Source organism: Cervus elaphus, chromosome 12, assembly GCF_910594005.1.
Source record: "Cervus elaphus chromosome 12, mCerEla1.1, whole genome shotgun sequence".
Classification (NCBI taxonomy): domain Eukaryota; kingdom Metazoa; phylum Chordata; class Mammalia; order Artiodactyla; family Cervidae; genus Cervus; species Cervus elaphus.
This window is the reverse complement of record NC_057826.1, coordinates 78,350,591-78,369,703: the sequence shown is the minus strand read 5'-3', so window position 1 is coordinate 78,369,703 and position 19,113 is coordinate 78,350,591. Positions and strand designations below refer to the sequence as shown.

The 19,113-nt window shown below is 38.8% G+C and overlaps 1 protein-coding gene across 1 annotated transcript; it reads right to left on the bottom strand.

Moving 5' to 3' along the window:
• Nucleotides 1-773: 773 nt before the first annotated feature.
• Nucleotides 774-15,202, bottom strand: LOC122705846 (olfactory receptor 49-like). The gene is made up of 2 exons (XM_043921116.1): nt 15,135-15,202; nt 774-1,971 (listed from the first exon to the last, which is right to left on the bottom strand). Exons 1-2 carry the CDS (start codon nt 15,200-15,202, stop codon nt 957-959), a joined length of 1,083 nt encoding a protein of 360 aa, XP_043777051.1. The 3' UTR covers nt 774-956.
• Between the last annotated feature and the right edge of the window lie 3,911 nt (nt 15,203-19,113).

Genomic DNA, 19,113 nt, shown 5'->3' with positions numbered 1-19,113 from the left:
ACCATGTGAATTGATCTCATTATTTAGTTAATATTTGATAGTTTACCAATATGACCTAATTTTCATTTTCATGAAAATAATGAACATCTTAGTAACAAATTTCAATAGGTTTAATACTGTATTTAACTTTGTATAAGATAAATAGGATATTCTGAATATAAAATTTATAGTATTCCAAACAGAAAAGTTTTGTTAACAACGGGTGTGAAATTTAAAAGGAAGAGAGGGAAGGCAGGATGAGGTACAAATGAAAGAAACTAACATTTAGTGAGACTTATTATGTGCCAGTCACTATTTAAGATTCTTGCATAGAGTATCTCATTTGACTTTTATCATAATCCTTTGGAACGGATCCCCATTTTACAGATGAGAAAACTAGGGCTCAGGGAAGTAACCAACCAGGAGGAAGAGTCTTTCTAAATAGGAATGATGAACACCTATGAATTTTAATACTAAACAAAGAGTTTAGTATTAGCTTATATGCAGGATAATAAGCAACTAACCTTATTTTTTGAATTCTTAGGGTTATATTACTGTGACAAGATGAGGACAGTGTTAACAGTGTTCTCCTCTCCCTTGAGGTTGTTGGAGAAACAGAAACACAAAATCAGTCTGAAAGCAGTTTCTGAGTATTTATATGGTCTATCATAACAATTGGTTTTTGAGGCTTATGGCGAATTACAGAGCCAGTACCTCTCATCAAAAAGCTTGTATTCTGCTGGGAAGTGAAGCATATAGATGGAATGAAGAGAAATACACAAATATGATGATTACTAAAAATGCCTTGAGGGGCCACAGAGTTTATGAGTTGATGCTGAGGTGCACAGTGACTGGCACCCCAGAAACATGTCATCAAGCTTTTCCTGGATAAGAAAGCCTGCATTTGTTGCAGAGTCGTGACATTCCCTTAGCTTGACTGGGGATCTTATGTGCAACCTCTTGGATCCACAGGTTTATTAGAAGAGCTTGTTCACCTGCTCCCTAAACACCTGCCTCACCTGTTTGTTCCTCAGGGTGTAGATGAAGGGATTGAGCACTGGGGTCACCACGGTGTTGAGCAAGGCCACCACCTTGTTCCTGTCCTCCCCCTGGCCGCCCTTGCCCGACCGGACATACATGAAGATGCAGCTGCCATAGAAGAGAGAGACGACGATGATGTGGGAGGAGCAGGTTGAGAAGGCTTTCTGCCTCTCCTTGGCTGAGGGGATGTGAAGGATGGTGTGGAGGATGTGGCCATAGCAGGTGGCCGTCACGGACAGAGTGCCCAGTAGGCTGACGTTGGCCAGGATAAAACCCAGAAACTCGATCAGACTTGTGTCTGCACATATGAGTTCCAGGAGTGGAAAGCTGTCACAGAAGAAATGATCAATGATATTGGGACCACAGAATGGCTGCTGAAATGTGAGGAAACCTGGAATGATGTTGAGAAGGAACCCTGTGATCCATGAAGAAAGAACTAGCTGGACACAGACCCTTTTGCTCATGATGGTGACATAACGCAAGGGGTTACATATGGCCACATACCTGTCAAAGGACATCACTGCCAGTAGGAAGAACTCAGTGGTGCCCAGGAAGAAATAGAGAAAACTTTGTAGGAAACAGCCTGCCAGGGAAATTGTTTTGTCTCCAGTCAGGATGTTGGTCAGCATCTTGGGGAAGATGACCGAGGTGAACCAGATCTCTAGGACAGCAAAGTTGCGGAGGAAGTAGTACATGGGGGTGTGGAGGCGCCTGTCCGTGAGGGTGAGGACCACGATGAGGAGGTTCCCCAGTAGAGTGAGCAGGTAGGTCAGGAGGAGCCCCAGGAAGAGGAGCATCTGCAGCTCACAGGCGTCTGAGAGCCCCAGCAGGATGAACTCGGTGACAGCGGTGTGGTTCCCCGTGGCTCCTCTGGCCTCTGCTGGGAATGACCACTCAGAGGTGTGCGGCTTCAGGAGTCGTGATGTTCTGGGGTTCTGAGGACACTTGGAACTGAAAGGAAAGAGGGATTTTGAGCTGAAGGAATCCTTTATTTCTTCAACCTGCAAATCCCTTTTCCTCCCTCCTTGGGCTGATTGTCCAGATCCCTCACTGAGTTAGCATCAAGTTACATACTTTGATTTAATTGTCTGGTATTGGGCAAATTTTTGCCTTTACCAATTCTTTTTCTCTTTTTCTTATTTATGTTAGGAAGTGTGTGTCCTTTTATTTCTTCTTGATCAGATGATGTCTTTCCCCTTATTTGTCCAAATGTTTTAAGGGGTCTCTCAAATAAAGTAAAATACTTCCTCTGCAAATCCTGTATCCATTGATCACAGACCTTTATCAAAAACACCGATGGAAAATTTACTCTAGAACTTGTTACACAGACATTTCAGTTAGAGAGACTCCGTGTGTGCACCTGAGTTTCAACATTTACTAACTGGTCTAGGGCCAGTTGTCTAACCTCACGAAACTCTGCTTCTTCAATGGGAATAAAACAGTTCACAAGGGAAAAGTTCTGCAGAATTTAAATTAGTAATGTATACTCAACACCTCACGCAAGGTTGACCACTGACCATGCAGTCACATAATGCTAGTGATTTTTATTTCTCTCTTTCTGACTGATATTCTTGCAGGATGATTAAGGGTAAGTAAAAATAAAATTGGAGAAAACATACTGGATTTAGAGCAATGTGTACTTAAACAAAAAGTTTTAAAATATAAAAATATTATCAGGTCATCATGGACACTTTAAGATATACAGAAAATGAAAAGAATCACCTGTAGTCCTACAGAGACAACTGCTATTAATATATTGATTTACTTCTATTGTACTTTTCTATTATTTCCAGTGTATGGATTTGAATGGTCATGCACACAGATTATTATTTTCAACATCCTTGCTTCCCACATATCAATACAATGAATTATTGTTATACTATTACAAATCCTTTCTTAGATATTATTGGCTGATATTATTTGAGGGATTTGTGTGCTATAAGATTGTTGTATTGGAGGAGAGAACATGCATTTGTAGATTAGGCATGATGGTTATTTCTTTGGGATACATTCCTAAGTAATATTAACAATAATGATAAATTCTCATATTTAGAATTTTTTTAGTTCAATTTTAGAGAATATGTCTTTGTTTTCTCGGTCTTTTCTAAAAGATTTTTTTTTTCTAGTTTTTACATTGTTCAACGGTGTCTTTCTGGTTCTGGATAAAGCAGTAGGCATTCTTGCCATCGGTTGTCCTTTATAGAAATGACAGGTAAAGGCAAGCTTCTGTGGAGAAGAGCTGACTCTATCTGAGACAGGAGCAGGAACTAATGTGATAAGCCTGCCTCAGAGAAATGGTAACACAGTGCAGGATAGCTGTGTAAAATATGTATTTATATGGAAGAGAATTGGATGAGAACACAGAAAAATGAGCATAATTGCCACAATAGGATGGGAGGATGGCGGGTGATTTTTGTTCTGTCTCTTTATTATTTTATTATTGATTGTAAACTAACTTAAATTCAAAGTCACAAAGGAAACTTGCACAATGAGCCCATTTGGACTAATGGTTGGGTAAAACATTTTGAGACAAATGGGAAATAAATGGCTGCCCATGCATAGAGTGAAAAAAGTCTTAATGATTCTGTGAGCCATCAGCTGTTCCTCAGTCAGGATACTGAGAATGATGCAAAAAATCAAAGAAGCGAGCTGTGCCACAGCCCGCCAGTGGACACCTGGAAACAGATGCAGGCTTCCAGCCAGAGAATCCAGAGGAATCAGGTTCCCCTTCCGGACTCCAAAAATTGCACCAACGTAGATTACCTCACTAGATACTAGGTGAGATGCTCAGTTGTCTTCAAGGCAGTTCTGATGAGGGGAGACTCCTGGTTTTCACAGGAAACTCCCAACTCTGCAGGGTTGCCCGAGGAGTACACTTCTTGGGGGCTTACCAGAGATGTGAAGTGAAGGACGTGCCAGAGCTGTAACATGGTCTGCAGGTCATGGACACAGACAGGTCCTGTTCTCTTGTACACAGTGTCTGCAGGTATTCATATTTTCCAACAACCAATCTCTCTTAAGAAATATTCTCTGACTCTCACCATCCACATATAATCAGTTGTCCTCAATAATGAACAATCTCTGGACATTCCCCAGAACTTCACCAGTTTCTCCTGATCCATCACTGTTACCACTGGGCCAATTTCCTGGGGAAAAGGACATGAAGACCTATTTAATTATTCTTCCATCCCTCATATAGTAAGGCAGAGACAGACATCAATAGATGCTGATTAGTTTAACTCCTTTTCAGTTGGGCTTAAGAGATTTCTGGCCCTTCCAGGAGTATGGTTTCCATAGAGAGTTCTGGGTGAAATAGTCATGGCAGACTGTTTGCCTCTGTGGAGCTGGCAACAGGCTTGGACTGCTTGGGGTTCTGTTTGGTCTCCATGGAAACTCAGAGATACAGAAGGTGCAGAGCTCAAACTTAATCAATCTAGAGATTCATGTTATTCTCTTACTGGTTGGAGCTATGCTTCCCTGGAGATTCATTACCATCAGTGGTTAATAAGACCTAAGAAAGTCCCTAACCTCTTACTTTCTTCAACTTTGGAATTAAAGTTTACTTTATTTTGACCGAGAAGCTGAGAAACCTCTAATGAATTTTAACTGTAACAAAGAAACATAGTTATTAAAACATTCAATAAGTTTTGTGGTGTGCTTTTTGTGTGGTAAGTATGACTCCAGATGCCAGATATAGGCAATGTCTTGTGGGGAAGACAGCCATTAAATAATAAGACACTATTGAGACTAGTGTCTGAAGAAGACCACATCGGAGATCCTGAACCAGACTGAGGTATGAGGAAAGATATTCCTGATGAAGTTACATAAAGTTGTTTTTCAGTCACTTAGAGATGTCCAACTCTTGTGACCCCATGGACTGCAGCATGCCAGGATTCCCTGCCCTGGAGTTTGTTCATACTCATATCCATTGAGTTGATGATGCCATCCAGCCATCTCATCCTGTGTCATCCACTTCTCCCCATGTCTTCAATCTTTCCTAGCATCAGGTCACTTCCAATGAATTGTCTCTTTGCATCAGGTGGCCAGAGTATTGGAGCTGCAGTTTCAGCATCAGTCCTTCCACTGAATATTCAAGGTTTATTTCCTTTAGGATTGGCTGGCTTGATCTCCTTGCTGTCCAAGTACTCTCAAGAGTCTTCTCTAGCACCACAGTTCAAAAGCATCAATTCTTCTGCACTCAGTCTTCTTTATGGTCCAGATCTCACATCCATACTTGACTACTGGAAAAACCATAGCTGTGAATATATGGACTTTTGTGCACAAAGTGATGTCTCTGCTTTTTAATATGCTGTTTAGATTTGTCATAGCTTTTCTTCCAAGGAGAAAGTATCTTATAATCTCATGGCTGCAGTCACCATTTGCAGTGATTTTGGAGCCCAAGAAAATAAAGTCTGTCATTGTTTTCATTTTTCCCCGATGTATTTGCCATGATGTGATGAGACCAGATCCCATGATCTTCGTTTTTTGAATGTTGAGTTTTAAGCCAGCTTTCTCACTCTCCTCTTTCACCTTCATCAAGCTGCTCTTTAGTTCTTCATTTTCTGCGATTAGGGTGGTGTCATCTGCATGTCTGAGGTTATTGATATTTCTCCTAGCAATCTTGATTACAGCTTGTGCTTTATTCAGACTAGCATTTCACATGATGTACTCTGCATAGGAGTTAAACAAGCAGGGTGACAATATATAGCCTTGACATACTCCTTTCCCAGTTTTAAGCCAGTCCATTGCTCTGTATTAGGTCCTGTTTTTTTTGTTTTTTTTTTTTTTTTTGACCTCCATACAGATTTCACAGGAGGCTGGTAAGGTGAGCCAGTATTCCCATCTCTTTAAGAATTTTCTGCAGAGTGTTGTGATCCAACAGTCTTTAGCGTAGTCAATGAAGCAGAAATAGATGTTTTCCTGTAATTCTCTTGCTTTTTCTATGATCCTACATATGTTGGCAATTTGGTTTCTGGTTCTTCTGCCCTTTCTAAATCCAGCTTGTACTTATGGAAGTTCTTGGTTCACGTACTGTTGAAGCCTAGCTTGTAGGATTTGCACATTACCTTGCTAGCATATGAAATGAGTATAGTATGCTATAGTTTGAACATTCTTTGACATTGCACTTCTTTGGGATTGGATTAGATGTCTAAATTCTTTAGCATCAAAGGATTGAATTTCTTTAAAATAAAACTTATTTTATTTAAAAATTAAAATAAAACTCATTTTAATTTGAGTTATCCTGACCATTAATATAATCAGGAAGATCCCCCAGAGAAGGAAATGGCAACCCACTCCAGTACTCTCGCCTAGAAAATTCCATGGACAGCAGAGCATGGTGAGCTACAGTCCATGGGGTCTCAAAGAGTTGGACACAACTGAGCGACTTCACTTTTCCGTGGTGGTTCAATGGTAAAGCATCATCCTGGCAATGCAGAGACACAAGTTGGATCCCTGAGTTAGGAAGATCCCCTGGAGAAAGAAATGGCAACCTACTTTAGTATTCTTGCCTGGGAAATCCCATGGACAAGAGGAGTTTGGCAGGCTCCATTCCATGGGGGTCACAAAAGGGTTGGACACAAGTTACTGACTAAACAACAACGACCGTTAGTAAGTTGAACATCTTTTCACTTGTATATGGGCCCTTTGGGTTTACTTTTCTGTCAGGTGTCTATGTATATACTTATCTCATTTATCTCTTGGGTTGTTAGTCTTTGTTTATTATAGAAAATAGTCTTTTATATGTATTTACATTCTTCCATCTACCTCCTTCTTGAATGCCCTTTTAAACTTGTTCATGTAGTTGTTTCTTCCTTGACCTTGGATAGAATTCAGGACAGTTATGGAAATTTTCTGGGCATACATATAGTTTTAGAAGTCCTTCTTTTACCCTTTGTTCAAAGAATGGAATTACTGAATTGTCTGAACCCATATAATTGTTAAATTTTGAATGTCACTTAAAGTGAAAATATATTCCTTTCTTCACATGAAGCCTATTTCAGGCAGGTGAACCTCAGAGAGAAAGGGTGTGTGGTTTTGGCATCCTCCGTGTTCACTATGCAAGCAGACCTCCCCTTTATCTGTGTGTGCTAACTTTGTCCTCCTCCAGGGATATGGGATGGGATTGAGTTGGCATGTAGTGGATAGATATGTTAGAGGAAGGGGAAGGTGGTATGGACAAAGATGTTAGTGTGGTGGTAAGAAGTGGTAAATTTGATACCTATTTTGAATGTATAATCCACAGAATTTGCTAATGTATTGACTTTGGGAAATGAAAGAAAGAGAGAGAGTCAAAGGTAATGTAGTTTTGCTTTTGATCTGGAGCAATAAGTGCTTTTCTTATGGTAAAATACATAATCATATAAAATTTATCATTTTTTAAAAATTTTATTTATTTTTTATTGAAGGATAATTGCTTTACAGAATTTTGCTGTTTTCTGTCAAACCTCAACATGAATCAGCCATAGGTATACATATATTCCCTCCCTTTTGAAACTCCCTCCCATCTCCCTCCCCATCCCACCTCTCTAGGTTGATACAGAGACCCTGATTGAGTTTCCTGAGCCATACAGCAAATTCCCATTGGCTATCTATTTTACATATGGTAATGTAGTCTTCTCCAACACCACAGTTCAAAAGTACCAATTCTTTGGTGCTCAGCTTTCTTTATAGTCCAACTCTCACATCCATACATGACTACTGGAAAAACCATAGCCTTGACCAGATGGACTTTTGTTGGCAAAGTAATGTCTCTGCTTTTTAATATGCTGTCTAGGTTCGTCATAACTTTCCATCCAAGGAGGAAGCATCTTTTAATTTCATGGCTTCAATCACCATCTGCAGTGATTTTGGAGCCAAAAAAATAAAGTCAGCCACTCTTTCCACTGTTTCCTCATCTATTTGCCATGAGGTGATGGGACCGGATACCACAATCTTAGTTTTCTGAATGTTGAGCTCTAAGCCGACTTTTTCACTCTCCTCTTTCACTTTCATCAAGAGGTTTCTTAGTTCCTCTTCACTCTCTGCCATAAGGGTGGTGTCATCTGCATATCTGAGGTTATTGATATTTCTCCTGGCAATCTTGATTCCAGCTTGTGCTTCCTCCAGCCCAGCATTTCTCATGATGTACTCTGCATATAAGTTAAATAAACAGGGTGACAATATACAGTCTTGACATACTCCTTTTCCTATTTGGAACCAGTCTGTTGTTCTGTGTCCAGTTCTAACTGTTTCTTCCTGACCTGCATACAGGTTTCTCAAGAGGCAGGTCAGGTGGTCTGGTATTCCCACCTCTTTTAGAATTTTCCACAGTTTATTGTGATCCACACAGTCAAAGGCTTTGGCCTAGTCAGTAAAGCAGAAATAGATGTTTTTTTCTGGAACTCTCTTGCTTTTTTGATGATCCAGCAGATGTTGGAAATTTGATCTCTGGTTCCTCTGCCTTTTCTAAAACCAGCTTGAACATCTGGAAGTTCATGGTTCACGTATTGCTGAATCCTGGCTTTGAGAATTTTGAGCATTACTCTACTAGCATGTGAGATGAGTGCAATTGTGCAGTAGTTTGAGCATTCTTCGGCATTGCCTTTCTGTGGGATTGGAATGAATCCCAATTTCTCCAAAATCCCAGTTTCTCCATTGTTGCCCTGTAAATAAGTTCTTCAGTATCATGTTTTTGGATTTCGTATATATGTGTAAGAATATGATATTTATCTTTCCGTTTCTGACTTCATTCTGTATAATAGGTTCTACGTTCATCCACCTCATTAGAACTGATGCAAATGTGTTCCTTTTTTATGGCTGAGTAATATTCCATCATGTATATGTACCACAACTTCTTTAACTATTCATCTGGCAATGGACATCTAGGTTGCTTCCATGTTCTAGCTATTGTAAATAGGGGTGCAGTGAACAGTGGAATACATGTGTCTCTTTCAATTTTAGTTTCCTTAGGGTATATGCCTAGGAGTGGGACTGCTGGGTCATATGGTGTTTTTTTTTCCTAGTCTTTTAAAGGAATCTCCATATTGTCTTCCATAGTGGCTGTATCAACTTACATTCCCACCAATAGTGCAAGAGCATTCCCTTTTCTCCGCACCTTCTCCAGCATTTATTGTTTGTAGGCTTTTTGATGATGGCCATTATGACCGGTGTGAAGTGATGTCTCATTGTAGTTTTGATTTGCGTTTCTCTAATAATGAGTCATGTTGGGCGTCTTTTCATGTGTTTGTTAGCCATTTGTACGTCTTTTTTGGAGAAATGTCTGTTTAGGTATTTTTCCCACTTTTTGATTGATTTGTTTTTCTGGTATTGAGTTGTATGAGCTGCTTGTATATTTTGGAAATTAGTACTTTGTCAGTTGTTTCATTTGCTATTATTTTCTCCCATTCTGAGGGTTATCTTTTCACCTTGCTTATAGTTTCCTTTGCTGTGTAAAAGCTTTTAAGTTTAATCAGGTTCCACTTGTTTACTTTCATTTTTATTTCCATTACTTTAGGAGGTGGGTCATAGAGGATCTTGCTTTGATTTATGGCATCGAGTGTTCTGCCTGTATTTTCCTCTAAGAGTTTTATAGTTTCCGGTCTTATATTTAGGTCTTTAATCCATTTTGAGTTTATCTTTGTGTATGGTGTTAGGAAGTGTTCTAATTTCATTCTTTTACATGTAGCTGTCCAGTTTCTCCAGCACCATTTATTGAGGAGGCTGTCTTTGCCCCATTGTATATTCTTGCCTCCTTTGTCAAAAATAAGGTACCCATAAGTGCATGGGTTTATTTCTGGGTTTTCTATCTTGTTCCATTGGTCTATATTTCTGTTTTTGTGCCAGTACCATACTGTCTTGATGACTGTAGCTTTGTAGTATAACCTGAAGTCAGGAAGATTGATTCCTCCTGCTCCATTGTTCTTTTTCAAGACTGCTTTGGCTATTTGGGGTCTTTTTTATTTCCATATGAATTGTGAAATTTTTTGTTCTAGTTCTCTGAAAAATGTCATTGGTAATTTGATAGGGATCGCATTGAATCTGTAGATTGCGTTTGGCAGTATAGTCATTTTCAAAATATTGATTCTTCCTACCCAGGAACATGGACTCTCTATCTGTTTATGTTGTCTTTGATTTATTTTTTCAGTGTCTTATAATTTTCTGTGTACAGTTATTTTGTCTCCTTAGGTAAGTTTATACCTAGATATTTAATTATTTTTGTTGCAATGATGAATGGGATTGATTCTTTAATTTCTCTTTCTGATTTTTCATTGTTAGTATATAGAAATGAAAGTGATTTCTGTGTATTAATTTTGTATCCTGCAACTTTGCCAAATTCATTGATTAGCTTTAGTAATTTTCTGATACTATCTCTAGAGTTTTCTGTGTACAGTATCATGTCATTTGCAAACAGTGAGAGCTTTACTTCTTCTTTTCTGATCTGGATTCCTTTTATTTCTTTTTCTTCTCTGATTGCTGTAGCTAAGACTTCCAGAACTATGTTGCATAATAGTGGCAAAAGTGGACACCCTTGTCTTGTTCCTGATCCTAGGGGGAATGCTTTCAGTTTTTCGCCATTGAGAATGTTTGCTGTAGGCTTATCATATATGGCCTTTACTATGTTGAGGTAGGTTACTTCTTTGCCCATTTTTTGAAGCGTTTTAGTCATAAATGGGTCAAAGGCTTTTTCTGCATCTGTTGAAATTATCATATGGTTTTTATCTTTCAATTTGTTAATATGGTGTATCACATTGATTGATTTGCATATATTGAAGAATCCTTGCATCCCTGGAATAAACCCAACTTGATCATGGTGTATGAGCTTTTGGATGTGTTGGTGAATTCTGTTTGCTAAAATTTTGTTGAGGATTTTTACATCTATGTTCATCACTGCTATTGGCCTGTAGTTTTCCTTTTTTTGTGTTGTCTTTGTCTGGTTTTAGTATCAGGGTGATATGGTCTCATAGAATGAGTTTGGAAGTGTTCCTTCCTCTGTAATTTTTTGAAAGAGTTTTAGAAGGATAGTCATTAGCTCTTCTCTAAATGTTTGATGGAATTCTCCTGTGAAGCCATCTGGTCCTGGGCTTTTGTTTTTTGGGAGATTTTTTATCACAGCTTCCATTTCAGTGCTTGTAATTGGGTGGTTCGTAATTTCTACTTCTTCCTGGTTCAGTCTTGGAATATTGAACTTTCCTAAGAATCTGTCCATTTCTTCCAGGTTATCCATTTTATTGCCATATGGTTGTTCATAATAGTCTTTTATAATCCTTTGTATTTCTGCATTGTCTGTTGTAACCTCTCCTTTTTCATTTCTAATTCTGTTGATTTGATCCTTCTCTCTTTTTTTCTTGATGAGTCTGGCTCAATGTTTGTCAATTTTGTTTATTTTCTCAAAGAACCAGATTTTAGTTTTATTAATCTTTACTATTGTTTCTTTCATTTTCTTTTCATTTATTTCTGCTTGGATCATTATGATTTCTTTCCTTCTATGAATTTTGGTTTTTTTTTTCTTCTTTTTCCAGTTGTTTTAGGTTTTAGGTGTAAAATGAGGTTGTCTATTGATGTTTCTCTTGTTTCTTGAGGTAGGATTATATTGCTATAAACTTCCCTCTTAGGACTGCTTTTGCTGCATCCCATAGGTTTTTTTTTTTTTTTTTTTTTATTCCATAGGTTTTGAGTTGTCATGTTTTCATTATCATTTGTTTCTAGAAATTTTTTGATTTCCCTTTTGATTTCTTCAGTAACCTGTTGGTTATTTAGAAATGTATTGTTTAATCTCCATATGTTTGTGTTTCTTACAGTTTTTTTCTTGCAATTGATATCTAGTCTCATAGCATTGTGGTCAGAGAAGATGCTTGATACAATTTCAATATTCTTAAATTTACTGAGGTTTGATTTGTGACCCAAGATATGGTCTATCCTGGAGAATGTTTCATGTGCATTTGAGAAGAAAGTGTATTCTTATGCATTTGGATGGAATGTCCTGAAGATATCAACGAAATCCATCTTATCTAATGTATCATTTAAGACTTGTATTTCCTTATTAGTTTTCTGTTTGGATGATTTATCCATTGGTATGAGTGGGGTGTTAAAGTCTCCTACTATTATTGTGTTGCTGTCAATTTCTCCTTTTATGTCTATTAGTGTTTGTCTTACATATTGAGGTGCTCCTGTGTTGGGTGTATAGATATTTACAATTGTTATGTCTTCCTCTTGGATTGATCCCTTGATTGTTATGTAGTGTCCTTCCTTGTCTCTTGTAATCTTCTTTATTTTAAGGTCTATTTTGTCTGATATGAGGATTGCTACTCCAGCTTTATTTTGCTTCCCATTTGCATGGAATATATTTTTCCACCCTCTCACTTTCAGTCTATACGTATCTTTAGGTCTGAAGTGGGTTTCTTGTAGACAGCATACATATGGGTCTTGTTTTTGTATCCATTCAGCCAGTCTGTGTCTTTTGGTTGGCACATTTAATCAATTTACATTTAAAGTAATTATTGATATATATATATTTTTTGTTTTGTTTGTTTTCATTTATTTTTATTAGTAGGAGGCTAATTACTTTACAGTATTGTAGTGGTTTTTGTCATACATTGACATGAATCAGCCATGGATTTACATGCATTCCCCATCCCGATCCCCCTCTCCCACCTCCCTCTCTACCTGATCCCTCTGGGTCTTCCCATTGCACCAGGCCCAAGCACTTGTCTCATGCATCCAACCTGGGCTTGTGATCTGTTTCACTATAGATAATATACATGTTTTGATGCTGTTCTCTTGAAACGTCCCACCCTCGCCTTCTCCCACAGAGTCCAAAAGTCTGTTCTGTACATCTGTGTCTCTTTTTCTGTTTTGCATATAGGGTTATCATTACCATCTTTCTAAATTCCATATATATGTGTTAGTATACTGTATTGGTCTTTATCTTTCTGGCTTACTTCGCTCTGTATAATGGGCTCCAGTTTCACCCATCTCATTAGAACTGATTCAAATGAATTCTTTTTAATGGCTTAGTAATATTCCATGGTGTATATGTACCACAGCTTCCTTATCCATGATATATATGTTCCTATTGCCATTTTCTTAATTGTTTGAGGTTGATTTTGTAGATCTTTTTCTTCTTTGGTAATTCTTGACTATATAAGTCCCTTTAACATTTGTTGTAAAGCTGGTTTGGTGGTACTGAATTCTCTTAACTTTTGCTTGTCTGAGAAGCTTTTTATTTCTCCATCAATTTTGAATGAGATCCCTACTGGGTACAGTAATCTTGGTTGTAGATTTTTCCCTTTCAGTACTTTAAATATATCCTGCTGTTCCCTTCTGGCCTGCAGAGTTTCTGCTGAAAGATCAGCTGTTAAACGTATGGGGTTTTCCCTGTATGTTACTTATTGCTTCTCCCTTGCTGCTTTTAATATTCTTACTTTGTGTTTAGTCTTTGTTAGTATGGTTAATATGTGTCTTGGCATGTTTCTCCCTGGGTTTACCCTGTATGGGACTCTTTGTGCCTCTTGGACTTGATTGACTATTTCCTTTTCCATGTTGGGGAAATTTTCAACTATAATCTCTTCAAAAATTGTCTCATACCCTTTCTTTTTCTCTTTCTTTTCTCTTTCTCTTCTCTTTCTTTTCTCTTCTTCTTCTGGGACCCCTATAATTCAAATGTTGGTGCATCTGATATTGTCCCAGAGGTCTCTGAGATTGTCCTCATTCTTTTTATTTTATTAAGCTCTTCAGAAGTTATTTCCACCATTTTATCTTACAGCTCACTGATTCATTCTTCTGCTTTAGCTATTCTGTTATTGATTCCTTCTAGAGTATTTTTAATTTCAGTAATTGTGTTGTTTGTCTCTGTGTGTTTATTCTTTAGTTCTTCTAGGTCGTTGTCAATTGATTCTTGCATTTTCTCCACTTTGTTCTCAAGGTTTCTGATCATCTTTACTATCATTATTCTGAATTCTTTTTCAGGTAGTTTGCCTATTTCCTCTTCATTTATTTGGACTTCTGTGTTTCTAATTTGTTTCTTCATTTGTGTAGTATTTCTCTGCCTTTTCATTATTTAAAACTTATTGTGTTTGAGGTCTCCTTTTCCCAGGCTTCAAGGAAAGTTGAATTCTTTCCTTGAATAAAGTTGAATTCTTTTTTCCTTTTGGTTTCTGCCTGACTAAGGTTTGTCCAGTGGTTTGTGTAATCTTTGTATAGGGTGAAATTTGTGCTGAGTTTTTGTTTGTTTGTTTTTTTGTTTTTCCTCTGATGGGCAAGGCTGAGTGAGGTGGTAATCCTGTCTGCTGATGATTGGGTTTGTACTTTTGTTTTGTTTGTTGTTTAGCTAAGGCATCCTGACAGGGTGCTACTGGTGGTTGGGTATTGCCAGGTCTTGTATTCAAGTGGTTTCCTTTGTGTGAGTTCTCATTATTTAACTGCAGCCATGAAATTAAAAGACGCTTACTCCTTGGAAGGAAAGTTATGACCAACCTAGATAGCATATTAAAAAGCAGAGACATTACTTTGCCAACAAAGGTCCGTCTGGTCAAGGCTATGGTTTCTCCAGTGGTCATGTATGGATGTGAGAGCTGGACTGTGAAGAAAGCTGAACACCGAAAAATGGATGCTTTTGAACTGTGGTGTTGGAGAAGAGTCTTGAGAGTCCCTTGGACTGCAAGGAGATCCAACCAGTCCATCCTAAAGGAGATCAGTCCTGGGTGTTCACTGGAAGGACTGATGCTGAAGCTGAAACTCCAGTACTTTGGCCACCTCATTCGAAGAGTTGACTCATTGGAAAAGACCCTGATGCTTGGAGGGATTGGCGGCAGGAGGAGAAGGGGACGACAGAGGATGAGATGGCTGGATGGCATCACCGACTCGATGGGCATGAGTTTGAGTAAACTCCGGGAGTTGGTGATGGACAGGGAGGCCTGGCGTGCTGCAATTCATGGGGTAGCAAAGAGTCGGACACGACTGAGCGACTGAACTGAACTGAACTGAACTGAGGGTTAGTTCTCTGGGAGTCTAGGGTCTTGGAGTCAGTGCTCCCACTCCAACGGCTCAGGGCTTGATCTCTGGCAGTAGCCCCCTCCCCAGGGACTGCAGGAGCCCACCCTGACGGTGACCAGGAGCCAAACCCTCATACCACCCACTCGCCTGTCCGCTCATGCGAAACTTGCTGACCGTCCTGGGCCATCCCACTGTGCACTTGCTCTTGCATGCCCAAAATTTATCATTTTAACCACTTTAAAGTGTACTGTTTGTTGGCATCAGGTACATTCACATTGTTGTGAAATCATCACCATTATGCATCTCCAGAACTTTTTCATCATCCCAAACTGAAATTCCATATCCATTAAATAGTGACTCTCTATTCCTACCCACACTTCCTGGTAACCACCATTCTACATTCTGTCTCTATGATTTTGATCACTCTATAATAAACTGTGGAAAATTCTGAAAGAGGTGGGAATACCAGACCACCTGACCTGCCTCTTGAGAAGCCTGTATGCAGGTCAGGAAGCAACAGTTAGAACTGGACACAGAACAACAGACTGGTTCCAAATAGGAAAAGGAGTATGTCAAGACTGTATATTGTCACCCTGTTTATTTAACTTATATGCAGAGTACATCATGAGAAATGCTGGGCTGAGGAAGCACAAGCTGGAATCAAGATTGCCTGGAGAAATATCAATAACCTCAGATATGCAGATGACACCACCCTTATGGCAGAGAGTGAAGAGGAACTAAAAAGCCTCTTGATGAAAGTGAAAGAGGAGAGTGAAAAAGTTGGCTTAAAGCTTAACATTCAGAAAACTAAGATCATGACATCTGGTCCCATCACCTCATGAGAAATAGATGGGGAGACAGTGGAAACAGTGGCTGACTTTATTTTTTTTGGCTCCAAAATCACTGCAGATGGTGATTGCAGCCATGAAATTAAAAGACGCTTCCTCCTTGGATGGAAAGTTATGACCAACCTAGACAGCATATTAAAAAGCAGAGACATTACTTTGTCAACAAAGGTCCATCTGGTCAAGGCTATGGTTTTTCCAGTAGTCATGTATGGATGTGAGAGTTGCACTATAAAGAAAGCTGAGCACCGAAGAATTGGTACTTTTGAACTGTGATGTTGGAGAAGACTCTTGAGAGTCCCTTGGGCTGCAAGGAGATCCAACCAGTCCATCCTAAAGGAGATCAGTCCTAGGTGTTCATTAGAAGGACTGATGTTGAAGCTGAAACTTCAATACTTTGGCCACCTGATGTGAAGAGCTGACTCATCTGAAAAGACCTTGATGCTGGGAAAGATTGAGGGTAGGAGGAGAAGGGGATGACAGAGGACGAGATGGTTGGATGCATCACCGACTCAATGGACATGGGTTTGGGTGAACTCCGGGAACTAGTGATGGATAGGGAGGCCTGGAGTGCTGTGGTTCATGAGGTTGCAAAGTGTTGGACACGACTGAGCGACTGAACTTAACTGATACCTCATATTAATGGAATCCTACTATATTTTTCCTTTTATGTCTTGTTTATTTCACTTAGTATAATGTCTTCAAGTTTCCTTCATGTTGTACAGTTTTATTTATCAGAGTTCCATTTCTTTTAAGGCTGAATAATATTCCATTGTATGTACATACCACATTTTGTTTATCCATTCATTCAATCTGTGGACATTTGAGTTGTTTCTACCTTTTTGGCTATTGTGAATAATGTTGCCATGAACATGGATATAAAAATATCTGTTCAAGCCCTTACTTTCAATTCTTTTGTGTTTATGTCCAGAAGTGCGATTGCTGGATGATATGGTAAATCTCTGTTTACTTTATTTAGGAACTGCCATACTGTTTTCCACAGTGGCTGCATCATTTTACACTCTCATCAGCAATGCATGAGAGTTCCATTCTATCCACATTCTTGCCAATATTTGGTATAATCTGTTCATAAAAATGTTTTAAATAGTATTCATCTTAATGGGTATAAAGTAATTTCATTGTGACTTTAATTTGCATTTCTGTATTGATTAGTGATGCTACACATCTTTTCATGTACTTGTTAGCCATTTGTAGGAGGATTGTTTGTTTTTGTTGTTGAGCACATAGTTTTTTGGTTTATAGTGGCTATATAACCCTTTTTTGCAAACTTTCCATTGTAATTGAGCCAGTTAAGTTTTCTAGTTCTTTTTAGATTTTTGAAAATTCTCTTTCTTTAGGGATTCATCCATTTCCTCCTGGTTTTCCTATTTGTTGCTGAAGAGCTACCCATGGTATTTTCTTACATAGATAATTTTATACCCTAAATTATAGTTATCTATGTATATCTTCCTTCTTAGATTTCAAACTCTATTCAAAGCATAAATTAAATATAGTGTTCATATAATAATTGTTTCAGAATAAATGAACATGTGAATTCCATTATTTAATTAATATTTGATTATTTATCAATGACTTAATTTTCATTAAAATATTGAACATGTTAGTAACAAGTTTCATAGGTTAAATACTGTATTTAGCTTTGTATAAGATGAATATGACATTCAGAATATAAAATTTATAGCATTTGAAACAGAAAAGCTTTTGTTAGCAACTGGTGTGAAATTCAAAAGGAAGAGAGGAAAGGTAAGATGAGAGGTAGATGAAAAAAACTAACATTTAGTGAGACTTACTAGGTTCCTGTCACTATTTAAGTTTTTTGCATAGAGTATCTTATTTGACTTTTATCATAATCCTTTGGAATGGCCATTGGCATCCCTATTTGTTGGGGTCCTTTAATGGACCGGAACCTTGTGGTACGGAGTCGACGATAAGAAAGTGAAAGAGAGAAAGAGGCTGATATCCCTTGGTTTACGCAGAGGACCAATAAAGTCCTTGACACAGGACTTGCATCACTCACGAAGGCACCAGGCGCCCTCTCGAGGGGGTCTTAGAAGCCCAGGCAGAAAAGTGAGCATGACGGTTCTCCACGCTCCAGTGAGTCGGCCAGAAAAAGAGAGAGAGAGAGAGAAAGAGAGACAGAAAAGACCCGGGGACCTAAGCTCTGATGGAGCAAAGGTGCTTTAATGATTTTCCTATGAGTATATATAGGCTGTGGTACAAGAAACTTTCGGGAATGATAGAGATCAGAAAACCAAACGTACAGCAACCGTTGCCAAGGGAACAAGGGGTAATGTTAGTCACAAGGTCAGGACACAATCCATATCTCAAGAAAGGGGAACAAGACTAAGCAGTTTTGTCATAAAGAGAATGTTTACTAAAGGACACTCAAGCCTGCCTCACACAATGACCTCAGTCCCTGGGAGCAGCGTGCTGTTCTGCTTGAAGAGGGACAAAGGACTCATGAGAGACAGCATGTAGGAATCCTCCCGTCAAACATTCCCTGACACCCATTTTACAGATGAGAAAACTGGAGCTCAAGGAAGTAATCAACCAGAAAGAGGAAGAGTCTTTCTAAATAGGAATGAAGAATTTCTGTGAATTTTTATACTAAACAAAACATAAGTAGGCAGCTAGCCTTATTTTTTGAATTTTTACTGATGTATTTCTGTGGCAACAATATAAGGGTGAGATGAGAACAGTGCTAAATGAGGACTTGTCTCCTCTCCTCAAAGTTGTTAGATAAATAGACACAAAGCAATAGGCCTGAAAGTACTTTCTGAGTATGGATATTACCTATGACTACAGATTGGTGTTAGAGGCTTACGGTGAATTACAGAGCTAGTGCATGCATGCGTGCATGCTAAGTTGCTTCAGTCATGTCTGACTCTTTGTGACCCTATGGATTGTAGCCTGCCAGGCTTCTCTGTAATGGGATTCTCCAGGCAAGAATATAGGAGTGGGTTGCCCTGCCCTTCTCTGAAGAGCTAGTACCTGCTATCAAAGAGCTTATGTTCTGCTGGGAAGCCAAGCTGACATATATGGAATGAAGAGAAATATTTAAATCTGATAATTACTAAAAATGCCTTGAGGCTCCACAGAGCTTATGAGTTGATGCTGAGGTGCACAGTGACTGGCACCCCAGAAACATGTCATCAAGCTTTTTCTGGATAAGAAAGCCTCCATCTGTTGCAGAGGCCTGATGTTCCCTCAGCTTGACTGGGGATCTTATGTGCAGCCTCTTGGAACCACAGGTTTA

Coding starts and splice junctions, on each gene's coding strand:
- LOC122705846 (XM_043921116.1), bottom strand. CDS start 15,202: ATGCAAGAGCAAGTGCACAGTGGGATGGCCCAGGACGGTCAGCAAGTT. Junction 1,972..15,134: donor TCGCATGAGCGGACAGGCGA/GTGGGTGGTATG, acceptor CTTTCCTTTCAG/TTCCAAGTGTCCTCAGAACC.